At 34.7% G+C, this 27,779-nt stretch overlaps 1 protein-coding gene across 1 annotated transcript; it reads right to left on the bottom strand.

Annotated features, from left to right (window-relative positions):
* Positions 1-494: 494 nt before the first annotated feature.
* On the bottom strand, positions 495-27,224 carry LOC100369225 (MAM and LDL-receptor class A domain-containing protein 2-like). The gene is made up of 47 exons (XM_085501873.1): positions 27,176-27,224; positions 25,547-25,687; positions 24,851-24,968; positions 24,322-24,563; positions 24,084-24,212; positions 23,392-23,739; positions 23,077-23,226; positions 22,663-22,922; positions 21,653-21,740; positions 21,003-21,151; positions 20,621-20,736; positions 20,225-20,466; positions 19,993-20,130; positions 19,494-19,844; positions 19,178-19,318; positions 18,638-18,897; positions 17,892-17,976; positions 17,704-17,742; positions 17,372-17,503; positions 16,665-16,814; positions 16,136-16,392; positions 15,802-16,009; positions 14,983-15,135; positions 13,618-13,712; positions 12,777-12,947; positions 12,486-12,579; positions 12,129-12,308; positions 11,210-11,380; positions 10,687-10,940; positions 10,457-10,541; positions 9,588-9,710; positions 8,905-9,060; positions 8,116-8,213; positions 7,852-8,025; positions 7,133-7,382; positions 6,498-6,638; positions 5,871-6,221; positions 5,347-5,475; positions 5,053-5,214; positions 4,458-4,612; positions 4,122-4,329; positions 3,829-3,981; positions 3,693-3,740; positions 3,278-3,374; positions 2,872-2,911; positions 1,885-1,944; positions 495-1,342 (listed from the first exon to the last, which is right to left on the bottom strand). The coding sequence occupies exons 1-47, from the start codon at positions 27,222-27,224 to the stop codon at positions 1,277-1,279; spliced, it is 7,407 nt and encodes a 2,468-aa protein (XP_085357999.1). The 3' UTR covers positions 495-1,276.
* Positions 27,225-27,779: the final 555 nt, after the last annotated feature.

Below are 27,779 nucleotides of genomic sequence, written 5' to 3'. Positions count from 1 at the left end.
TTCCTAATAACAAATGACATGAAGCTTTTTCACTGCAAAGTGTTCGACATTCCTGTTTCAAATCGTTTGTCATGTATCATTCGCAAACTTGAAATGAGACCCATTGTGTGATTTGAATATTCATACAACTAGCATGGAAGTGAGCAAATAGCTATTAGTTATTGTCATTGCTCCATAAAAGCAGTTTGGACAAGAAACAATACTCTGAAATACACACTGTTCTATTTTTGTGATCAATCTGTATCCATTGCTTCCGGTCAAAGTGGAATAGTTTGCATTGATATTTGGGCATTATAATATTTTGTGTGTGTGTGTGGGGGGGGGGGGTTGATTCAATTTCCACTTTTCTGCAATATCTCTTTTCACCTTCAAGTTTTCTTTTTTTTTTCACAAAATGCTTTATCCATCACTAGTTTTTCAAAAGGCTATCCCCAGAGTTACGCACAATATACTGACTTAGATCCCGGGTAAACAACATCACTACAATAAACCGATGGTTTTTCAACGAGTTTTACTCTGATTAGTGTTTAATAAATATATTATTGATTGGTGAGAGTTTAGATGGTGTGATATGAGAAAATAGTGTGGCTCGCCAATTTGTATTTGTAATACATGGAAAAAACAGCTCTTCTGTAACGATAAAGCCTAATATAGCCTAGTAGCATTTTGAAACATATTCCGTATAAAGTAAACAAAAATAAATAATGGAAAAAGGGCCTACATATAATCATTTATTCATTCCTACATATTTGCAAATAACCACTCATACATCGACGAAAAATCATTAACTGAATATATACTGGTATAGTAATAAACATGTGGAATCAGTACAACATGTCTCATTTAATAAATCAGTCCCTTTAACCTAATACAATAGATACCAGAAGATATTAGCATGGTAGTTGTTACCCAAGCCTACCATGAATGTGGATGGAAGAGCAAAATCTACATTGTATTTGTTTGCATATATTCAGAGATTTGAAATTAAAAACGGAATAACATTTATCCTTAGTCTATGTAGCATACGTATTATTTATCATATACCATTTGCCGATTATTTTATCTATTTACATCTCTCAACTTTATGCAAATAACAATATTAATCATATACAACACAGTGAGATATATATGTCAGTATATCGAGACTAGATTTTCCATATATGAAATGTACATTACAAAATATATCAATACATTGCATACAAATATAACAGTGCTTAATGAATGCATATCCGCATCCCATTAAACCTTGCCGAGTAACTATATGTTCCATTTCGAACTAAGCTTGCGTGGCATGGTCTGTCTCATACAAGGGGTTATCCATAGAGTATTTATTCTCACAGCTCTGAAAATACAAACAATATGATTGTGTTATAATAATATAATATTGTACTTAAATTCAATCATGTAACACCAGTTAAAAAATATAGCGGCGAGGTCACGTGACAAATTGCTTAGTTCGAATCTACTGTGAACAACTAATTAAGATTAAAAAAACAACTTATCAACTTATTTTCATTTAACTATAAAAATACGCCATAACTTTGAAACTATCTTAGACTTAACGCAAGAGCAAATAAAGTCGTTCAGTATGTGTTTGGATGGTATAAATGATAAGTTAAACGAGCGAATTGAAATAAACACCCTCTAGTGGCGCAGCATTTCTATGACGTCAGAATGACGTAAGTATATAGATGACGACAATGTCAGTAAAATTGTGTTTGTCATCTAGAACATACTACCGATAGAAGTTACATCTCTCATAACATACTCTTCATTGAAGGACCACGGTAGATCAGAACGATATGGCATTGAACGGCCCTTGTGTCATGCTTTCATAAGAAATTTGTATTTTGTTACACACACGACTGAGACAAGTGTACTTACTTCGGCACCGGCGTCAGCATCTACACTAAATGGATTTTTGTCAAAATCACCAGAGCGAGCCTTAAACCAAATAAGAAAAAACAATATACATGTATTAACCCTTTGCCAGATATTCAAAATTCAGTGCAAATATTTTCACAATTTGTAAAATAATCACTGAATACCATCATCATTTTGGTCCATATAGTTTGTTTAAGATATCCCTGTTAGTCTTTGATCAACGGGTTCGCCAATTGTTTATAGATATAACGTGTGGGGAAGCAGACTGTGTAGATTGATTTTGTAGATGGTGCCAACAGTTGACAATGACACCCAAATGGTTATGGACATACTTATGTAAACATCGTGGCGCTATAACAAGCCTGGTATGATTCATAAACTGGCATCGACTTGATCTGACACAAGTACCTATATAACTCATAAGTGAGGTGTTCAAAAACCTCAGTAGGTCAATCTCCAGTGATGTTGTTTTATACCTTGTCGAAAATCATTCTATGAATGCAAGCAGGTCCATTTTAAAGGGGGGAGACCAGGTAAACATCATAATGTACCCAAATGAAATTTACATTTTTTTAACATCATTCTTCATTCTCTAAATATTTAATATTTCACAACAGTGGTTATGATGTCACACTTTACCCATAATCCTTGCTGGAGAATCAGAATGGTAGAATATATAATAGAAATAGAAATATAAAGTAATATAATAACAATGTAAATTGCATTTTCGTACATTAATAGAGTTCTTCAATCCGGGAGCATTATTGTGTTTTTCCTTAATATAAGAAGAGAATACGTATTCCCCCATGAGTAATTGACAAATGTCATTCTGCGTGACTGAAATATGAAAGGTGGTCGCCATCATAGCTATTCTATTCTTGTGAACGATTAAGAAGTCAATGTGAAATGTAGTGGATCTAAATAAAAGATTGATATACAAGTAATTATCATCAAGAAGGTTAATATTGACATATGTAAAGTTGTTACCTTATCACTTCCAGTAGAACGAAAACTAAAGTTCGAACCCCTAAATAATGAAAAAGACGACGTATGTCAAAATGCATATAGGCAAACTCTTCATTGATCGGTAAGTATAGAATAATTATTAGGGGAAGATTCCAAATGTTTCATTCGATATACTCAAACATTACGAGATTTCGTGAATTATTTGATATTGTTGTATAACTGATTGTTGTCTAACATTTTGTTATTTTGTTAATATCTATCGTTAGCGAATACCATATTAAATTTAGATATTTGACAAATGTGTATCAAAAGGAAAATCCAAAATCTTAAAACATATTTTTGTTGTACAGACTCATTCACATATTAATTCCACAATTCTCTTCATAAATTAATTTCTTGATAATTTGAATATGAATGGTATACGTACTTTTGCTTTCTACGTCTAACAGCAAACACAACAGCGAAAGTAACCAGTTTAATAGCAACTAAACTACCAATAACAGCACCAACTATTAAACCAACATCTGCTTGAAGTAATTATAGAAAATATGGAGATTAGATATTTGATCTGATATTAATGTCCTTTGCGCATATCATTTGTTTCTGAAAAGCTACACACACAGCTATAATTTCATAAAGAAAACTTTATCTGTTATACATATTTTTTTTTATATTTTCATTTCACATATTTACTAATTTGAACATTCTGAACATACACAGACATCCCAGCCAATGACTTAATTAGTTGTTTTTATTTCTAATATATTTATTCGCTCAACGTTTAAAATGAGTTATTTTATAATAACAATTTCAATTATAAATAAAAGAAACAAAAAACCTACTTCCAGTCTCATTACTTCCATCACCAATAAAAGGATCGGTAGCAGCATCTTCATTAGAAAAAAAGAAACGATAATAATAAAACAATCAAAATTCAGTTACAATTATTGTTGAAAGTATTAGAGAAAGTAAACTTACCGCAATTATATCTATATTGTACTTCATCGAAACAATCAGTTGGGCAATCGATATTCCCATCATTCAACCAGGATTTAAATATACATATCTGATCACCAGGACAGAATACTTGATTACGTGGACAGTAACCCGGCTCCAATTCAGTGAAATTATCTGTTATGAAAATATTACATTTAATGCCAAATGTGTTTGGTTTACAAAGTTTAAAACACGCTACGTTTTTCAAACTATAAAATCATCAAAAAAATCAGGATTACTACCGATTCTGGCCTCGTAATTTGTAGTGTACATACCTGGAGTTCGACATGACTGTGTGAACGTGACATCGTCTATAGCGATATCTGATTGGCCCTTTTGTCCCACGATGCCTTCAAATACCACATGAAAATCGTGGGGATTGTTGAGTACAATATTAGCATAGTTCCAATGTTTCCCCATATTGTGCCCCCTTTCCCACATGAGTAACCTCTGCTCATTGTCAACGTCAGACTCAGTATAAACCTGTGGTAGAATGTAATTCATATAAAGAAAAAAATACCTACACAGAAACGTTGTAATGATATCATCTTCAAAAGTACATAAAGTTGTTGATGATCCCCTTTTGTACATATTACCGAGACATGACTTACCCTTAAGGAACCCATGGTGCCAGCTACATCAGTATACATATGATACCAAAATCTAAGTTTACATACATTTGTACTAGCTGGGAATAACGTTGAAGTAGCAATGCGAGCAATCTGATTCAAATTCTGGGAAGTACTGTCAATATAGATGAACTGACCTGTAATGTGAAAAGAAGCACTATTTTAGCGACGATCTTGAATTGCTACAGAAGTTAAAAAAATGTCATTATTTCTATTGTTGTCGGCATTTTCAATAACCACAAATGAATGCGTATCAAAAACATCATCCAACATGTAATTGAGCAGCGACATGTTTTGTTGGTTTGTGAAAGAAACATTTGAAAATGTATTTTATTTCGTTACTTATGAATTCCTTCTATTAAGCACTGTCACTCTCAATGAGATTTCGTCCACCATTTGCGCCTCAAGTCGATTACGTTCGAAAATGAATAAAATGAAATATGGTAATTTGTATTGATTTGACCACTTTACTTGATATAAAGATATATGTGTGAAATATGAACTGTGATAATGATTATTACTCTTATTCCAATTTTAGCCATATGACATAAGAAACAAGATTGACATGATAACTTACTTTTCCCATGCGTAGCATTGGCCTCAGTGTGGTCATATTCCGGCCCACTGAATTCGCTTGGTGTCGCAATGCCGGCAACCCAGTTAAATTGGTCATCCGCTTTTTGTTCATAGTCACAATATAGGCTATCTTTGTCAAAATGACAATCACCTGGTTTCACAGCTACGACAAAAATACAAAAGAATAATTTTTGGTTACTTTTAATATTATAATTTGAAATGCAATCACCTATGTAGAATATGGTTCTTAATTTCATGTGTTTACGTCACGCATGAGTAGTTCATTGATAATTACCACAATCAACTTCATCTGATCCATCTTTACAATCCGGTTTATAATCACAGTATCTGTCCAATAACAAACAACGACGCTCAAGTTCACATTCAAATTCAATACTTGTATCACAAGGTCTCATATAGTTTACTGAGAATAAGAAAAAATATACAAATGTTAAATGTTAAATAAATATGTTCATACAAATATTCCCCGATACGTACTAGTGACATACTATAGTCTTCATTTTAATAATCGCCGTATAGAGTGAATAACGTAAAGCTGTATCATAGCTTATAACGGCGTTGGTAAAACTTTATATACCCGTCATCTATTCTTACTAAAATTTAAATACTTAATAGTTATTGGCTAAATGGCTAAACATTGTCTACGCCCATAATGTGCGCATATGATTTATTGTCACGGTTGACTCATTAATATTATTTAGAACTAACGATGATCTTTGAATTCTAACATCTATTTTGATAACGACCTTAGCTTTTTTATGCTTTTCACTATAGTTTATAGATAATAAGATTTCATACTATCAACACAATTCTCAAACTCAAGATCATCTATGGCAACGTCTCCATATCTTAATTTTCCACTCTCTCCTTCAAATATGATCGAGAACTCCTCTTGGCGCCCGATCATAACGGTTGCCTTTTGCCAGGCATCTCCTTGGTTTCCGGTTTTATACCATAGTTGATCGGATTGGTGATTGGCATATTTAATGGACACGGACAGGGATCCAATATAGTTATCTCCGTAGTGGCTATACATATGATACCAGAATGTCAATTGGCAGTCTTCGTGACTGTGTTGATGTGGTAGACTTATAAGGTGAGCTTTGTCTTTATCATTCCGTCCATCTGTCTTTATGAACACGTAGTGACCTGCAACAAAGACGATGTATATGATTAACTACCCAAATCTAAGGCAATACCGGTTTAGTCGATCACAACACCAGGCCGTGTATATTCACATATTCATTTGAAATGAAAACAAATTACACTCAAGTTTTTTGATGTATAATGAAACTGTAATTATATTGATGCAAACATTGTATTGTTCATTTGTTTGTTTTTTAACATGCTAAGCCTTCTGGCGATTAGTCGTCATAGTAACTGTCTTGTCGCTAGATGGCATGGTGAATAAGAACGATACATTGCCTTGATCATTCCCATATGTGTGATCACTGGTTGGTCCGGAATATTGTGTAGTCGTGGATCCTTTTCCTATTGACCAATCAAAACGGTCACTCACAGAATTCTTCCAGCCACATAAACCATTTTCAAAGTTGCATGATGTACCTGCAAAAATAGGTTCATGGTAACCACAGTTCTGGTTTAAAACTCAGCTGTATGATGCATGAATTTGTATGTATCATCTGCAATGATCTGACTGCACTGTAGTGTGGCATCTATGGATGTTGTTCCCATGTAAACAATAATATTTAATAGCGTTATATTTATTGTAATTTAGGTAATGTTAAAGTTACAAATTAACATTATTTATTCATTGACATAATAAATAAAAGAATTTTCGATAGATTGAAAAATAAAATCAACAATTATATCGGTAAATTTATATTGTATCACACTGCTGATACAATATTGCACACATATACTAGTTATTTGTAGACATACAAATATAAGTTACTGCAGACGCTTGTCCGTAACAATTTTGAACTAAACTCAACTGTTCAATACGACACCATTGATATTTAATCGCGCACACTATTACACTCGAATCACACTATCGAACGCCCCCATGTTACGTTGCGATGTTTTTCTAAGAAACGTACCACAACTAGACTCATCTGAATTATCTGCACAGTCAGAGTAAAAATTGCATCGTTCCCAGCTGTAGTAACATCCCAAGCCATCTTTACATGCTAATTTCCGTTTGTCATCCATGCATGTAGGTGGTGGACTGTCTGTTGTCATGTCTTCACCTGTAACGTGTCCTCCAGCCAGGCATTCGCCACTGAAACTAACATCATCTATAGCTATGTCACCATAGTAAGTATTGCCAACCATACCTTCCAGGACAATCTGAGCAAGGCGACGATAATATCTTATTAATTACATGTTAATATTAATAGGACACATTGCCTATATATTAATATTCAAAAATCTATATTTGTGTTCATTTTACATCTTAGCAGCCGAAATCATAACATATAGTTCTTGTTGACCAATCTGCGTGGAGGTTTCTTAACAAGAACCAGCCAAATGTGGATTGGACACTACTAAATCGATTTTTTTTTCTCAAAAGGCTAGCCAATCTGTGTTACTTTTATTGCTTTTGTCTGTTTTATAAGAGCATGACAACATACGTATTTTTGTTCAGACAATACCTTGAGTATATATATTAATTTTGATGTTTGAAACAAATCCATAAAAATAATACACCGACCCGTAATCATCTTAACACTGTAGTCAATAGAAATCTAATTGGTAGTTCGAGACCTTTAACCAAATCCACCATTTCCAACGCCACATTATGTCAAGTACAACTGACCTTGAAATCTGACCCACTGTTTATTGTTAAATCCAGTGGCCACCAAAAATTACCCTGCTCTCCAGTTATATTCTTCAATACTTGTAAACCACTGTCACCATCGGAGTACGATGTCCTGAGTAAAACAGCCAGAGATCCAATAGTATTTCCACTCATGTGATACCATAAGCTAATCTGAATGAACAAAATTTCATTAAAGTCGGCGATTGCTTGTCTACCCTGAACATAAGCTAACACTTATGACTAGTGGTCATACCGACTTACCCTACAGCCAACACTAGATCCTTTGATTGAAGGACTAGCTATTCTTGCACGTTCAGCCATTTTCCGTGGGTATTTTGTCTCAATATATGCATATTGCCCTTAAATTGAAAACAGAACAATAATTTATACATTTCATTAGAAATATTATCGAAACCCCTACCTCCATACACACAATACCCAGTTAATTCGTAAATATTTCAGGGAACTACATATGTGCATATATAATAAGCTCACATGACCAGAAAATAGCTTAAAATGTGTGCAGAATGAATATGTCTATATTTGGGATTGGATAGGTGCATATTAAATGAAGTTACGGGCCTAGCTGATAGTTTATCCAAATGTCTTAATCCATGTATACAATGTTCAGCTACTAGAAAATGCATATTTGTAATGGAAGTCTCCACTATATAACAACTTCTTTTTACTGAAACACTGCGAACTCTTGATATTCTTTGTACGCCAATACATTGCACGGTATGATAATTTGTGTGTGTACATGCTCATCAAATATCTGACTGATACGTAACACAGTTAATAATAATAATAAAAATCAGTACAAAAACAGTAAGCGTAATAATAATACCCAGTGCAAGCCTAATATGAGAGTATATTGTTCCCAAGACTAATAAATAAACAAACAAATAAATAAATAAATAAATAAATAAATAAATAAATAAATAAATAAATAAATAAATAAATAAATAAATAAATAAATAAATAAATAAATAAATAAATAAATAAATAAATAAATAAATAAATAAATAAATAAACTATGCCTTCTTATACCGTTCTCATTTCTCAATGTATGGTCAGTAGGTGGTCCAGAATAATAATAATAATCTGATTGGGGTCCTCTATAGAATGACCAATCAAACTCATCCCCATCTTCTTGTCTCCAACCACAGAAATCTGTCTCAAAATCACATCGACCAACCAAATTGGCTACAAATAAACAAACATTTGTTTTCAGCCAAGCAATCATAAAGATGTATGTCTATGTGGTATTTGATTTTGTTCTGTTCACTATTATTTTATTTGATATATTATTGCATCCATGTACTTCAAACACGCATGTGCAAATTAATAAATCAATCAATAAATAAATGAAATTTGCAAAAATAGAGAAATTTATAAGGGTGTTTGTTAGCACACCAGTGGTAAAATTGTTGGCAATGAAACTTTGTATCCAATCATTTTATAAACCATCTAAATGTATTGTACAGAACTGACTGGTTTGGAAAACGAGTTGAAATGTGAACAACGTTTTTTTTTATTCCAGAAACTGATTTTATCATTAGTTTACTCAACCTAAACCATTAATAGGACTAAGATATTCGCCATGACAACCCAATTTATTGTCATTTTCAATACATCTGTATTGTTTAGTGTAATGTATACTGTTACTAGTATATTGAAAACTGAATATGATCAAACTGAACTTATACACAAGAATACAAAAGGCCAGTTACCACAGTGTTCTTCGTCAGAGTTATCCATGCAATCATCAACAAAATTGCAGGTTTTTTTCTTGTCAATACAGAAACCATTTGTACAACGGTATTCGTCATCACTACATGGTTCACCAGTTAAAACTGAAAGGTTAATAAAAAGAAGTGAAAATAACATATCAAACCATATCAACAGTCGTATAGGGAAATTTACAAAAAGGACAAAACAATTGAAAAGTACACTATACTACGTAAACAAATCAGTAAGGAAAAAATATATAGACCCCATGGTGTACACATATAACATCCTGACTCATTATCAAATAAAACCTGATGTCTCGACCTGACAAATCAAGAGGGCACTACAGTATTTAACCACAAGCTCATTATATATCTGCCAAAAAAAAAGCTTTAAAATAAGGCCAGTCGGTCTCTACAAAATCATTAATAGGTTTGATAAAAATTACAATGTCTTTTTTAAAAGTATATGTATACGTATTACAAGCCCCGGCATGGCGAATATGCTGGGCATGTATACCCATAGGGCAAGACTAAGGGTGGGATGTTGCAAAAATGTGAACAATTGATAATATCATCTCTCTTGTCATATAGTCTTAGAGTTAAATTCAAGGCACAGATATAAAAGTATGTAGCAAAAAAGATTTATTGTTAGCTCCATAATCTCAAGTTCGACTCGTATATCATTAAACTATATTTACTAGATTTAGGATTGTTCATAAAAATCGCAAATATATATGCATAATTTACAGGTTATTAAGTTGTACTTTTCAACATGAGTAAAATTGGTACACTGAAAATACAAATATGAAACGTACACTGTGATTATTGCTGGACGTTGTCACATGTATGATGTGTATACAATACCTTACCTGGAGGTGCACAGTCCAGAAACTTCAGATCGTCAATACAGGTATCACCATAGTAACTAGTACCTCTAGCAGCTTGTATTATCACCTCATAAAACAAACACATTATATACTGCTGTAACAATCACATTAATTAACCGTGCACTATGTGTATTAAGATTGATACTATAAATAATATGAAATATATATAAATATATTTAAAATATCAGAACTATAATAAAACAAATTCATACCTTGAAATTTTGTTCTGTACCAAGATATGCCAGTCCGCGTTTCCATTCAGTCCCAGAAACTCCACTCAAGATATATTTCACATGTGTTTGTGTTTCAAATTGTAACATAACAATTAATGACCCAACATGACGACCTCCCATATGGTACCAAAATTCGAGGTGACAGCTGGGACCAGTTTGCCCAATCAAAGGGCTGGTAATATTAGCAGTATCTAGATTAGTACCAGGGGAGTTATCAGCGAGCAAGTAGAACCCTGTGATGAAAAGTTGTATTACAATAAATTTTAGGTCATAAACTAAATACAATATAATGAGGTATTCAAGACATGCCAGGAAAGAAATGCCAATATTTCACTACTAAAAATGGGATGTTATATAGTCACAATTTACATATATTATATATATATATATATATATATATATATAAATACTTCATATTACAGTATATGATGTCGAATACGACATAATATACTATAATGGTGCTTTGTATTATTTAAGGCATAATTTTATTCCATGCACCTACCATCACCGTTTTTTTTAGTATGATCCTTTGATGGTCTAGTCTCTCCAATTTGTGATGTACTACCTTGCTGTCTGTCCCATACAAATTTGGGTTTTGTGCTGCGTCTTCGTGATTCAACAAACACACCATTCCAGCCACATCCATCAGTTTCGAAATCGCATGATGATTTCACTGAAAACAGAACATCACAACTTTTGTAAAAATTTCGCAGTTACATGCTTATCTACCATAATTGTAAAATACAGTACCATTGGTCAATCAACTAATCATCACATACCCATGCACTATTGTGATGGAAAGACAACAGTTGTCATATGTGATATGAGACCAGATATATTGAGGATAGCGTTGCTGTGCTGACATGAGACCAGGTGTATATTGAGGATAGAGGTGCTATACTGACATGATACCAAGTGTATATTGAGGATAGCGGTGCTGTGCTGACATGAGACCAGGTGTATATTGAGGATAGAGGTGCTATACTGACATGATACCAAGTGTATATTGAGGATAGAGGTGCTATACTGACATGAGACCAGGTGTATATTGAGGATAGAGGTGCTATACTGACATGTGACCAGACGCACATTAAGGATAAATATAGTGTACCTGTATCTTGAGGATAGACACACTGTAATGATATGATACATGATATATTTATGATAGATATACTGTAAGCGTTATGAGATCTGATGTATATATGGTATATTTATCAGTCCAGATGAAGACAGTGTTATAAGCAAAAAGTAGTTCTTCATGATTTGATTGTACATAATTACAATTCCAGGAGCAATATTTATATGTTATACCAATAAATATGAGGCATCATCAATTGTTTACAGGTAATGTTTTTTTTTTGAAGCATACATCCATTAATTGCTGTTTGCAGCTATATTCAAAACATTTGTTATAATCTTACTGCATCGCTTTGTTTCATCTTCTCCATCGGAGCAGTCACTACGGAAGTTACAAACAAATTCTGGTGCAAGACATGAATTATCTGCTGTACAGTAGAATTCTCCGGTTTCACAGGCTGGATGAAGAGTTGTGGATGGTGGGAATGGTGGAGGTGTTGTTGGCGGCGCTGTTGGCAGTCGACCTGAAAGAATAAAACGAATATATGAAACGCAATAAAGCGAGTTGCTAAGCTGCATTGTGTTAATAAATCAAGGACTTATAAAATAGAGGTATTCCTCTCATGTTATAGACCATGATCTTTTAGTCTCTAATCAAACTCATCTGTGCAACAGAGAACGTATAACTTGAATCGCCTCACCACTGGTGCTGAGAGAACATGAACTCAAAAAGGTTATATCATCAAGGGCAATATTGCCATAGTAACTGTCTCCTGAAACTCCCTCCAGTACAATCTACAAAAGAGACAACAATCCGTAGATGGTTCAGCTTTTAAAAGTAGCAAATATATTGTACATTAACATCATTTAAGTATCAATTATATAAAAATTAATTTTTGACAAGAATATTTCGAAAAAAACGTACTAGTCTCCCAGTCAAACCGACACAATTCCCACCATACGATCCCAACTATTTGGATATTTTTATGTACCTGAAAATCAGTATTAATGTTGAAAATAATTTCTGCTCTATCCCATAACGCACCATTCTCACCCTTCTGCTGCCACACACGAGTTTGTCCTTGGTTTGTATTGTCGTATATACGAGTGTAGATATTCAATTTCCCTATATTCATACCGTACATGTGATAAAAGAATCGCATCTGAAATAAATGGGGGAAGAGCTTTTTAATATATGTAGGTGATTTTCTGAGATATCGCGTCTTGCGTGAACGGCGCGGAACGGGCGTTTACCGCACAAATTGTGACAATTTAATTTTGAATTTCTTTTTCATAGCTCTATGTCGAAATGCCGATCTTTGGGAGGGAAATACTGCGTTAAGATACCTTCACTTCATCAAAATTGATCATTATTAAATGTGTACATGTATAGCACATTAATAATCGGGAATGCTTTTTTGGACGTCACTATGGCAATATGTTTTGTTCACGTTCATTCATAACGCGGGATCTCTCGGTGAACGGAAAATGGTCTATTAATACGTAGGTTCAGAAAGGTGTCATTGTTATTTTTCGTATCGAATTCATAACCTTATCTTCCCGAACATGCGAATATTATCCAATTGTATAAATGCATGGTTCCAAAATATTATTCTACTAATATTGTACAGTGTTATTGAGGAAAAAACTCAAACAGAATGATGAAAAAAAGTCCACAAAGTATTTATTCAATTTCCTAGATGACGGGAGGTAAATGTGTTATTCTCGAGGTCGGGGTTGTAGTAATTATCAAAAATTTAAGTGTCTCATCAAATTCTGATGTGTATTAAATGGCAGTCACTCTAACTCGCTTATAAGTATACAAATACTCACCGTACAGGTTCTATAGGAAGGTTGGAATATTGGACTAATAAGCTGTGCTGTATAGCCATATGTATTATAGCTAGGTTGAATATATATATAATAACCTGAAATGAAAATGTGGGTATTATAGCGAGGTTGAATATATATATAATAACCGGAAATGAAAATGTGGAAGATTTGGTTTCTATGGTTATGTCATATGTAATCTATAGGTCTGTGTACAATTGTACGAGTTCGAAGTTGATTTAAAATTCCAAATCTCGCGGTTGTGGGTAAAATTGTGTGAACTGAACCTCACGAGGCCGAAAAAAATACGATTTTATAATCAACATTACTTCTTTACGAAAACTACTAATTTGCACATGAATTGTTAATATGGTCGGTTGGTGACCTGTTGCTGAATGCACAACTCCTATTGGCTAATACGGCGACACTGCACACTAACATGTGTTATTAAGGGGCCTGTGTGTCTCGTACATTAGTAAAACTCAGTTTTATTCATAAAACTATAAGGTTTACTAATTTTCATACGTACAATATGTGTTACCATAATAAATGAACGCTTAAACAATAGCGTACGTGACGATGAGTGGTAAAAATCAATTATATATCACCGGTATTCCGAACACGTATAACCTCATCACTGATGAGTGAATCCCCGTACAACAACAATTTTTTTTCATAGCCGTTAGAAACAGCATTACGAAGGCTGTAACTCTAAAATGACGTCACGAACGTGAGAAAGATCAAGCGACTGCAAATTTATCATATTTTAGAAAGTTTCTGGTGAGAATTTCAAAGCTTTGACACGAATGTTATGAGGTCCAAACTGAGGCCGGCGTCTCGCTCCGCGTATATGAACACACGCGGTGTTGAAAGTCGGAATCGCAAATTACGTGGTCGAGTATAGCTTAGGATGTATTGTGTTCGACAGGCACGTGTTAATAAAGGAAGAAGCACTGCCCATTGAGCAATAACATGGGAAGTATAGGCATGGGGCAAATGATTTCCGTCTCGCCTATTTACATGTTACATTTACATATTAGCCAATATTCAAGCCCTGACATTACGTAATAATAAGCAGTATGGTGTCCTTTATTAGCATACATGAAATGCTCGTATTTCTGAAACCTTGTTAATTGTACTCCATTTAAAGAAAAAAACGTCATTACAACAATATACTCTCATAATAACAAAATAGAAATTTTGTTGCTTTATAGAAAGATTAAGAACGTTGTCAGTGTGGGTTACCTGGTTGTAAACATACAAATTATCACCCAATGGCTTACATTGGAGAAAAAGAATGAATGCACAATGTAATTTGTAAACCTAAATTGAAAGGTCTTTCTAGAGCATATTCAAGCGTGATCTTACCTGTAGTATTGGAGTATGTGTGATCATAGGGAGGACCAGAGTAGTAATTGTATGGCGTTGGTCCAGATATGCGCAACCAGTTCATGTTATCTGTAATCGAGGCCTGCGTCCAAGCACATAAATCATTCTCAAAATCACATTGTATATAATCATCTGTAATTATATACAACAATAAATATTAGTAAATGGGTAAGGCCTTGTATAAACATCATTATTATTTTATTTATAAATGATTTCAGCTTCCATTCTGTTATTTTAAACAAGAAAACTGTAACTTTATTACTATAAGTGGAAGAGTTCTTCTAATGATATCTACTTAACACTGCTCATTCATCTGAGTTATCACCACAAGTATCTACAAGATCACAAACTAAATCTATATCAAAACATGACTATTCAATCATCAATATACTACTTACCACAGTTCATTTCATCTGAGTTATCATCACAATTATCTACAAGATCACAAACTAAATCTATATCAAAATACGACTATTCAAACATTAATATACTACTTACCACAGTTCATTTCATCTGAGTTATCACTACAATTATCTACAAGATCACAGACTAAATCTATATCAAAACATGACTATTCAACCATTAATATACTACTTACCACAGTTCATTTCATCTGAGTTATCATCACAATTATCTACAAGATCACAAACTAAATCTATATCAAAATACGACTATTCAACCATTAATATACTACTTACCACAGTTCATTTCATCTGAGTTATCACCACAATTATCTACAAGATCACAAACTAAATCTATATCAAAACATGACTATTCAATCATCAATATACTACTTACCACAGTTCATTTCATCTGAGTTATCACCACAATTATCTACGAGATCACAGAGCAAGTCTTTATCAATACACGCACGTGTAGTTGTACACCAGAACATATTCACATTACAGAACTGTGCAGGTTGTGGTAATTCACAGTCTTTAAAAGAAGTATCGTCAATTGCAATGGCTGCTGAGTAAGAACTGTAACGACGTTCCAAAAATTTCACCTGGAAGAAAAAATAAATAAATTAACTTTACATTTTTGGTGTGTCCATAGCTAGCAATACTGAAAATATTGCATGCAGTATCACTCGAACACATAAACTATTCAAAATATAAAAGGCCATGTATACCTGCCATGGATCAGTTTGTTTTCCGACTCCAATTCGAAGATTGTTCCATTTGTCACCTAAACTCATGTACCAAGTCCATACCTTCGATTGCGTGTCGCCCTGTACAATGTATATTTCAATTCTATTCGGATTAATACCATTCATGTACAGCCAAAAATCAAGTGTACATCCAGGAGCAGCAGATGCAAATTGTGGACTCATGTATTCAGCTGTATCGTACGAATTCGTTCCAACTGGTGCTATGTACGTGAAGTAGCCTATGAATGAAACATATGGCAAATTGTCAAAACAGATATCACTACAGTATATCGATATACCGTTCACATGGTGCACTTGTAACGTAATTGGGCGCGAGAGGACGTAGTTCGTAGAGTTGAAATTATTGTGATCAGTTGACGTCACTTTGAGCATAAAATTAACAATGAATTAGTAAAAGCATTATTTTTTGCTCAAAGTGACGTCCACTGATCACAATAACTTCAACTCTATGAACGGCGACTCCTTAGGCCAAATTATTAGACGAACTTACCGTGGGCGTCATTATTTGTGTGATCATATTGAGGCGCCAGGTCAGGTGTATGTCGCGTATCATACGCACGTGCTCTGTGCCAGTTGAAATTATCTTTCGGCGTCCCTTCATACCAACCACATTCGTCAGCTTCAAAGTTACATGATTTAGCTACAATGAAAACAAATAGTATGTTATATTTGTAAACATGACTTATCAAGGTCAAAGTAGACTGTCATCATCACTAATTGTTCATACTATATTCAAAATTCATAAATTCGGTGATTCATAAATATTTCATTAATACAAGCTTGATCAATAATATTGGTATTGACTGGAAAATATGCAAATGAGATAAAATAGTCCCTTTTAAAGGTGAGTTGTTTGAACATACGCAATATGAATTGCCACGGTGCGTTCTGACACTTCATTTATATTGTTTTATATGTTATGGTTTTGCATATTTGAATAATAAAACCACACAAATCATTTTATTGTTTTCACAAATAAAATTATCAAGAGCTATGGAAAAATATGACAGGGCGCCATGGCCTCGCCCTGGTATTTGGTGAGTATTAGTATGGGCGATATTGCCACGAGTGATGGGTATATCATTGATGTATTTCATTTGCTTACACGGCAGCAGGATACACCGCATCACTGTCATGCCTCAGAAACATCAGTCCAAGGTCATAGAGTCATATTATTTCGCATGTAAGTCTACTTACGACATAGTTCTTCGTCTGAAGAGTCCGGACATTGTGGTGTAAAATCACAATACTGCGTTATATCTATACATGTACCGTCAGTGCAGTTAATTCTACCGGAACCGCATGGGTTTGAAGTTGGTGGTGTCGGGGCTGTGAAAAACAACATATATTGAGAGTTGGTTACAACACTGAATATTAACTGGAGTATAGGGAATGTTATCTTTACGCATGGAACGTCCATAATCACGTGTCCCATTTCGACTTATAAACATACACAGATGTGTTCCAAAAGCATAGCAAAAAACTATGACGATCGAAGGGTTAAATAGGTATAATTTCATAAAACTGACCTGACGTTGGAGGATTTACAGCAGCTTCAGGTGGTAAGCCTAAAATATTACAAATAAATGATATTTTTACTCTATTAAACATTGATAATATAAAGTTACCACTACTTTGGTTATACCATCATTCGCTTGACATACCCCAAGAACAGTTCCAAAATTCCGAAAAAGACATTCAGTTATAGTACTTGTACCTGTACATAAACCATCGCTGATAACCAAATCGTCAACAGCTGTATCACTGTTAGATCCTGTACCACGTATGCCAATTAATACCAACTGTAAACAATGAAGTCATTTTGTGAGAATGGTGATTAATCTCACTTATTTGGTGAAAACATATAATTTAGATGAAATTAGTTTGATTAATATTTCCAATCTACAAAAACGTGATTTCAACTAATCCTGTTATTATTGGTCTATCAAAAACTGAAAAGTGATGCCATTCATCGCAGTACCAAGTTTGGGCACGATGTCTAATTTTCGAATGTTAATATTTAGAGCTGTTATGTTATTGCCAACGGTTCTGTATAAACGGCAAAATCAAACTCTAAACTGTTATTTACACCCTGATTTCAGTGAATACATGTCTCCACATTAAACCAGTTCAATCGGGATTCAAATGACATATAACTGAACACGTTATCGATCACTGTTATATATGCAATGGATTATGGGAAAGAATCTCCCATTGTATAATATTAGGATGGATTTCAGTAATATTATAACTTGTTTTATCTCACTTTACCGAACACAATTGGAAGACATGAAGAAATAATTTCATCAAAATAAGTGTGAAATGCAAAAGTTAAATTTATTTCATGACATTCGTGTTTTTCGAAACACTTCATGTATGGTCATCCTGATGATATTAACCATTATATATTATTTTCAAGTAGGCATGAATTTATTTCAACCTAAAATTGTACTATATATATACCTGTGATTCGTCTAGTTGTTTGAATGGTATTCTGCCATATAACCAACTGTCTCCTTGGTCACCACTCAAAGTCCATATAGTAGATGGTGATAGATCGCCTTTGCTCAATATGGCTACTTGAAATGTACCAATGTGTTTTCCGGTCATGTGATACCAAAACTCAAAACATCTGTAATTCGAGGCTCCAGGTAGCGGTTCACTATAGAATGCACCGTAAGTTCCTTCATTTGTGTTAGAACCTTCTAAATACAAATAAGTTCCTATGTACAAATAAAAATACAACTTTAACTAGTGTAGGTAACGAAAAACTCATGTCACATGAAGAAATTTGAATAAAAGCATGTGAGCGTCAAACTAAATTCTGAGTAAAATTAATGAATGAAAAGAATGTTTCCTTTTTTTATTGATTCATTGTATAATATCAATATCCCCATACAAACCTGTGGATGTATATTATTAAAAGTCGAACTCAAAATACATCCAATTCTAATTTCACTTATGTATGTATTTAGCGAAATTGATGTATCAGAAACGCATTACCTTCACCCGTACCCACGGTATGGTCATTCTGTGGCCCAGTGCCGCCAGTTCCGGTGCCACCTTTATGCAGTGTCCAATCTAACTGGTCTCCAACAATGCTATTTCTCCAGGTACATTTACCAAATTCAAAAATGCAATTAGCTGATGAATAATTAATAGTTATAATTACATAATATGCTTGACGTCACCATATCAAAAACACACAATATGTTAGGTTTGAATCTTACGAACGTGTCTAATTGCGTCATAGTTTTGAAACGAATTTCGATTGACGCAGAATGTGTTGAACTGCAAAATGAAAACGTACTGCACTCACCTGGACTCGGACAGTCAGTATCCAATAGTTGTATATCGTCCAATGCAACATAAGCATCACTGGCTGCATTCCCAAGCATATGTACTATAAATATTATCTTAAAATTCCTCTGTTGTTTAATAGACACTTGACCAGTTTGCCACCCATCGCCAATCTGAAGGTAGCGTGTCCATATCGGGTGACTTGTATGTCCATTGACCTTAGTTAGAACGCTCAACAAAGCCGAGTCATCGTTACTGCCGGCATAGTAGAACTGTAGACATCTGTTGGATGTGGTCGATGTGGTAGCTGTATAATATATAGCTAACTGTCCCTGGTTAGCAAGGGATGTTTTTAATAGTAGGTAGTGACCTAAAACGAAAAATAGATGACTGATTTTTTTACTAGTAATGTTCATCATCCACCTTTAAAGATAACAATGTGCAATTAAAGTGGCATTGGTCAATGAAAAATGAACTGTATATATATATGGCCCGAAGACTTTCAAATGTAATCACACCTGACATAGTCATATACGTGTAGTCGTAGGATGGTCCAGTAGTATCATCGGCCGCTGTCAAAGTCCAGTTGAATTTCCCTGTACTTTCAAATGAACCACCACACAGTGTATTATCCTCAAAATCGCAACCAAAATAATCTGAAATTTTTTAAATATGACAAATATCTGTTAGATCTGTGGACTAGAAAATGAAAACACATTTCAATTGTGAAATATTATTTTATGTAAATACCTCGCTTGCAAAATCCACTTTCTAAGCTAATATCATCAATAGCAATGTCACCATGGATTCTATACCCCTGTGTCGCTTCTAAGACAACGCTACGTGTGTCGTCAGATGTAAGTAACAGATTTACTTTGGCTTGGTTCCATCGGTCACCCAGAGTTGTTCGTCTTGTCCATATTGGATTAAGTCCTTGTGTTGCTTCTAAATAAACACTCAATGAACCAACATGGGCTCCGTACACGTGATACCTGGGTGAAACAAAACAGAAAACTGAATAGTTGAGCAAACACAAATAGCGTCAAGTGTGGCATAAATATCTAATTATCTAATATTTGCACACACACAAAAACGGTGTTAATATCGGCGTTTTTAGACGTGTGAAACGTAACTATTGATACCCACCAGAATGTAAGACATTTTGGTTGATTTTCTTCAAACGTAACAGATGGACTTCGTAGTCGTGCAGCGTCTCCGAAAGTTTGCTGAGCAATATTGTCGATGTAAAGGTACCATCCATACGCTATAAATAGATAAAACATTTGCTGACCGTGATTCCAACATTACAACCCGATAATAAACAGATGGGGTAAATAAGAAAAAAAACATACAATAGCAAAACACTTGTGAAACATAACGGTGAAATGAATACTAGTAGGCAGAAAATATCCAAAGTGTAAAGATTTAAATGTGTTATCTGTTGCTATGCACTATTATCCAACAGAGCCGACATATAATTATTGTTCTGAATCTACCAATGAATTATCCATCGAGCTAATGAGGGATAGTTACCTCCCTTAGTGTGGTCTTCGTAAGGACCAGTATGGGGAGATCCTGTGTCACCTTGATTTCTGATCCATTCCAATTCATCATCCGTTGTCTGATTCCATCCACAAAAATCACCCTCGAAATCACAATCGAATATACTATAGGAAGCTGTGAATCACATACAAATATAATGATTGAATACAACTGGATAAGATGGATCAACACACTTGGAGGTGACCTACCTGACAACATAATTATGAATTCATAATGAATGGACGACCGTATTACAGCAACTCACACATTCACGCGAACAGCCTTTCTCGCATAAACATTAGCACACAATAATGTATATCAACATTCAGTTTGACAAACGTGGGTGGGTTCGAAGAGGGTGGGTAGTTTTTACATTCCTTGGATTAGTATTGGGCAAACTGCAATGTATTTACAAAAAAGTAGTTTTTAATTTTTCTCGACACAATTTTGCATTATTTCGGGTTTCAAACAATTTTCCAATTCAACAAGTCATGTTTTCCTGTTTCCCCCATGTAGTTCCACACAGTCATCTGCTTAAAATAAGCTTGTGGCAGTGTTCGTATAGGCAATATCAAAACACCGTTGTGAAACTGTAAACCTTGATCAATATGCAAATCACGAAAAATGTTTACTCACATGAACAGTATCCAGTAGTTATTGCTATATCGTCAATACATATGTCACCGGATGGACCACCATCGCCACGTGTTGCATTAAAACTCAACTGAAATCCAAACAACACACATAGCATTTAGCGTGTGTATCGCTTTTAGTAATATTGTGCCACTACATGTAAACTAAAGGTGCGTCCATATAATTGCTGTTTTACTATCATATTCGTATAATGCTTAAAGTTTGGTAAAGCGATGCAATTGCTAGTGAGATAGTGGGAATAGTTATTGAGGAAAGATTAATTAATTGCTTAAATAATTATTTATTCAGCAATTTAAATTGTAATTAACGCACTAGAAATGACACAAGAGACTGATATGCGAGAAAAGTAGGGGGTCGAAAGCATCAGCGTGCAAACGTCTCAGCCGTCTATTCCATGATATTGGTCGCCTTTGACCAACATCATGGCAAGGACGACGTGATACTTGAGTGAGGGCGCCACCTAAGGGTACTCTGTGTGTAGGCGTCATTGAGGCCTATGTCTGGCCTGACTGAAAAAAAGGTCAAAGAAGTGGGGGACAAAGGGTGCACATTTCTGTACGTTAACATACAATTACAAATGTTTTGTAATAGTCAAGGTAAATAACACCGAATAAATCGCATGGTAAATACTATGTCAAATTTACTGCCTAACTTTCTATGTCGGCATCTATTAGAAATTTAAACAGTAGTGAACATCACTCAATTTTGGAAATCGGTTCAATTACATTCTATTGATTTCTTTATTATTAATATGTACATTTGCCCACTAGATATTCGCATTTAATATTATAAACTGGCATGATGCTAACAATGTACACACATATACATGGTATATTACTCTAGTTGTATATGCATTACGTATCTTCGATAAAACGTATTTATATATTGCCCCACGGTTGTAGTTAGTTTATGCATGGGGAATGAATCATATCACAGACCTAGATCATACATACACCTAATATCATTACAACTGAAAGGATGGAAACCTTTACCATATAATCTTGTGTCTGAGAGTATCCAACTCGTGCAGGAATCCACAATGTACCTTGATTACCACTCATGGTCCATAGATCGATTACGTCTCCATTTGCCAGCAGTTGTTGTATTGTCAATTTCCCAACACTCTTCCCGTACATGTGATACCAAAACGTCATGCAGCGACTCTCACCAACGTTGGCTTCATATGGTTCACTGTATACAGCACCGGTTGTACCTGTTACAATGTTTGAAGCTTCAAAATACAAATACGTGCCTGCAACATGAATTAAAACATCACATACGTCATAGATGATACACTAACAGTGCTATTCAATTACATCGATCCATAACTTAATATATTCACACCAAAAGGCGGTGATCAAGGTGTACCATATATGGTTAATGAAAATCAATATCGTATTTCATACCATATTCAGTTCCAAGAGTATGGTCGGTAGATGGACCCGTGCCTCCAGTGCCAGTTCTACCTTTGTTTTCAACCCAGTCCATCGAATCTCCAAATGTGTTTTTCCAGGAACAAAGTCCTTTTTCAAAATCACAAGAACCTGGCAAATCACCTACGACAGAAATATGAATAATGTATAAGATTGTATATCTTGGATTATCAGTATATATTGCCTTATTAAGAGAAAGAAACAATGATTGTTATGACAAATACATTGTACAACATACTGCAAAGATGGAATCATTTATCATCACATATGTATGTGCATTTATCGTACCTACAGAGGAGCAAACTCCGTCAAAAACGAAGACATCGTCAATTCCAAGGTATCCAGAGTTACCATTATTGCGAGCTACTTCAAATACAATTTGGAAATCTTCCACAGTCTCAATTGTCACTCGCTCTTCGTACCATCCGTATTCAAAGCTTACACTCTTAGACCAGAGTACGGGACCACGGTTACTACCAATCTGAGCATATACCCTTAACGCACCAATATTCTGGTCCCCACTTTTAGTGTGATAAAACTGCAGACATTTTGTGGAATTAGCGAAGAATGTAGATGTGATGAAACGAGCTGTTCCATATCTGTTATCGGTTGCTGTTGATATCATTAGCAAATGCCCTGAGTATGCAATAGAAATATAATTGCTTTAATCAGTAAAGAAATACAGAATACCGGCGGCCACATGATACACAGAACAAAGTACAGAAAAGGTTTGCGAGGATTCTACGTTAATTGATCACTTTCAAAAATGTGCATTCAAAGTTCAGTTCTGTGATGTATAATAAAACACACATTCTCACACATTGGTGCGATTGTGAATTCTCATATTCTCTCATCTGTCGGTGAGCTTCGCCAACATACTGTGTTCTCTTTATGGTTAGTTACAAATGAACGAATAACGAAGTTGAAAGAACAGGTCTGGCGACATATATGACCGTGATTTGTTTCTGAAATTTACTCACCGAATGAAGTTCCAAGTGTATGATCGGAGGCAGAACCTAAAGTGCCAGTTGAAAGTAAGAAGTCGAATGTATCCGTCCGATCCTGTATTCCTCCACACAATGCAGTGCCGTCTTCAAAGTCACAATAATCTACCGGTAGAATACACAGCTTTTAAAACGAATGAATGACTCACATATGAAACAGTGACATTCTGGCATGTATAAGTAGACGATCATAAGTTACGTATCGCACGTTTACCTGGAATACAGTCTCCATCTACAAGGGTGATATCATCCAATGATATGTCTCCCTGTATAATGCCATGAACTGCCTCAAATACGACATTCTTTGCACCAATACCAGACGCACCTAATGTAATCTGTGCTTTATTCCAATCGTTTCCCTGCAAACCGCGTCTGCGCCATATGGCAGCACCTAGTCCTTCACGATCAGCCAGGTAAACATTCAATGTTTGTATGTGTGCGCCATACATGTGGTACCTGAAATACGGACTCAACTCTCAAGTACTGGGTATTACTTTTCTTGTGAACTGACATTATAATCTGACAAAAAGTGGTGTATTCAATCAGTTCGTCGTGAATTGTCACAACCATGACTTAAACATGGTTGAGACATTATATTCATTACTTTAAAATATAAATTCTTCATTGCGGGGGCTTTTAGAAACTGGTCACACCGCGTTACTCGCAATGAATAGGTATAATAATTATCTTCAATAACAATAACTCCGACAATATTACACACAGCTATGGACAAAAAAACTTACCAGAATGTTAGACATTGTCGATTATCGTCAGTGAAACTAATACCGGGACTAATCAATCGAGCTTTGTCGCCTAGATCACCAACAAATGTATTCTCAATATACACGAAGTGTCCATTAACTGAAGTGTTAAAACGAAATACTCAATAAATATATATATATTCACATGTCAACATTTGAACACAGTATAAACATACACACATATAGAGAAATATAGAATTGAACTGGAGTCAACAAATTAAAGCCATGTACGTTATAAATTTTCAAACCCAAATACTTAAAAAATATATGCGCCGCGTCTTGTTCCATATGGGACTCATAGCGACGTACTATATACAACGCGTATAGAATACATTGTTTATTTAATACATAAAATTCGAACACCACCAGCTTAACACTATATGGATTTGTGGGTTATTACTGCTACCACTAAAGTGGTCTGAGCTGTTACATTAGACATAGCGGAGATGGGATCTGTGATACAAGTCTAGCCAATCCAATCGTCTGGTTTGAATTGGACTAATTTAAAAGAAATTGATACGTACAAATTTAAATATTTTAAATTAAACTCGAGTTCACTGACTCCACCGTAGCAAAACACCAAATCTCTTTCATATGATACAGTAACACTGTAAAACAGTAGCGCCATGACCTCACCAGTAAACGCTTAAAAGTGAACAAGACGGAACTGTCACAAACCTCCGATCGTGTGATCTCCATTTGGCCCAGTATGTTTCGTCCCAGTGTTACTTTTTTGCCGAATCCAGTCAATGTCATCATTATTGGCATTAGTCCATCCACATAAATTATTTTCAAACGTGCAATCTTGACCATGAATGCCTTAAAACGAAACACACAATGTAATTACAGTTGCATCTTGACACATATGACAGGATTCGAATTGTTGACATCGGTAAGACGCCTCGTCACATTAATCAAGTGTGTAACTCACTAAACCACTAATCATTCGTCAAAGACTGCTCAAGATAGAGTGTAAGGGGTTTACCATTATAAACTCTAAGGCATGGCAAAATTGAAAAGTAAATGCACAGGATAAATTCATGAAAAAGAAATCCTGCCTGGATTAATAACAGAAATATAATTATGCATGCCCATATATAGGGGGAAATATTACACACAGAGGAAATATCAAAGAAAATAAAGCGAATTCATCATTGAAATGAATACCATTAAACTAAGTGAAGGAAATCCCTAATTCTAATGGTCCACCCCTAATGAACCTTGGCTTACAGATCAACATGCGCAAGTCTCATTTTGAATATTACAGTAGTCATAACAATCATCGTAAATGTAGCTTTCTTATTCGAAACGACGGTGATAGACTAGAATCTGTCGTTGTGTTATAAATGTACATCAGATATATTATTGTGGAGGCGCATGTCTGAAGATAACGGTGACATAAGTGTGATCGTGCCAATTGATAAATAAAAAAAGCAAACAAACACTTAATATTGTTTATTTTGTCAAGTACTCCAATGTACATTTATCAAACTGTCCAATGCTATCATTTTAAGTAAACACAATTCGGTGATAAATAATTATTGGCGAAAAGTGGTTCTACCCACAGTCTTTGATGTATTTTCAGTGCACGTGTAGTTAACACAGTAACATGTGACCATGGAGTTCGGATGATTGAAACAAAAAAGACATACGCTGCTATCTTGGGAAGTGCTACAAAGAAGCTAAAACCGCAAATTTCACATCATACACTGAGGAGGTGGTATTCGTCGAGATACTTAAATTTAGTGAGTATATTCTAAAAATATAGAGATCCAAATGAGATTTGGGAAACAAAACCACAGATTAGATTCGCCTGCTTCGTTCCTAGAAATTACCGATGCATGTATACAGTACAATTACCAAGCCTGTAGGGCATATACTAAATTTATTAAACCGACTGTCTAATTGATTATGACACAGAGAGTTTTTGTCCAGACACCTAGGCCACATGCCGCCCGTATTTTATGCCTTAATACCCTCGCACCAACATCAAATATGATTTGGGGTTGTATAATAAGATTAAAGCTGGTATAAAACACCTCTTTTTAGCATGTTATACCAAAGATGCTTTACTGTGATGATGACTTAAAAACTGACGCAATTGTCCTCAAAAATCAATAGTATACTAGTAAGAATAACTAGTGGTCGATGAATGCGCATTCGTGTATTCATATACTAGGAATCACATGAGTTCATACACCATTTCACAATAAATCCCAGTACCCAGAGCCACAACACTTTAACAGTTTTAGAACTGTCCTACCGTAAAAAATAACACGAGCCAAAAGTAAGTAAAATAGTACCTACCCGACTGGAGGACATAAAAGAGAAATATTGGCATCAAACACGACTTCATGGCTAAGCACGCAGTAGTCTTGTAATGCCAATGCTTTGACTCTTTACATTAAATCTTTAAATAAAGAAATGTATGAAAGTTACGCGTCGATGTTATAAATCACGAAGAAAGGGGCGGTTGTTTGCAGTGCTCTATGGAAAGTTGAACAAACATAAACGCCGCCTGAATTGTACAATTAATGATTTGTGTTCAGTGTATTAAAATCATATATTATATATTTTATTGCAGATACTTTTTACTTTATATTCAAAATTTATAAATCCCTGAATAATTCAACCACGCAGATATGGTATCTACATCAAAATAGAAAAATAGGTTATATTTTTTGCTATGTGCTCACTGTCGATAACGTTCCATCGTTTGATTGATATGTTTGTTCAATATCATTTCAGCCTTGACAACCCCTTGACGCTGTACACTTTCTCCCTGGGGTTGTTTTAATGTTTGTCATAACAAAACACGTTGTTTGCCACATCCAGGTGGTTGTTCAACAAGACAAATAGCTCCGATGCTACAGCTTATTTTAATTTTATCACACTGAATTTTAGCTGGAAT

Source organism: Saccoglossus kowalevskii, chromosome 7, assembly GCF_978046115.1.
Source record: "Saccoglossus kowalevskii chromosome 7, keSacKowa6.1, whole genome shotgun sequence".
Classification (NCBI taxonomy): Eukaryota; Metazoa; Hemichordata; class Enteropneusta; family Harrimaniidae; genus Saccoglossus; species Saccoglossus kowalevskii.
This window is presented reverse-complemented; position numbering and strand designations above follow the sequence as displayed.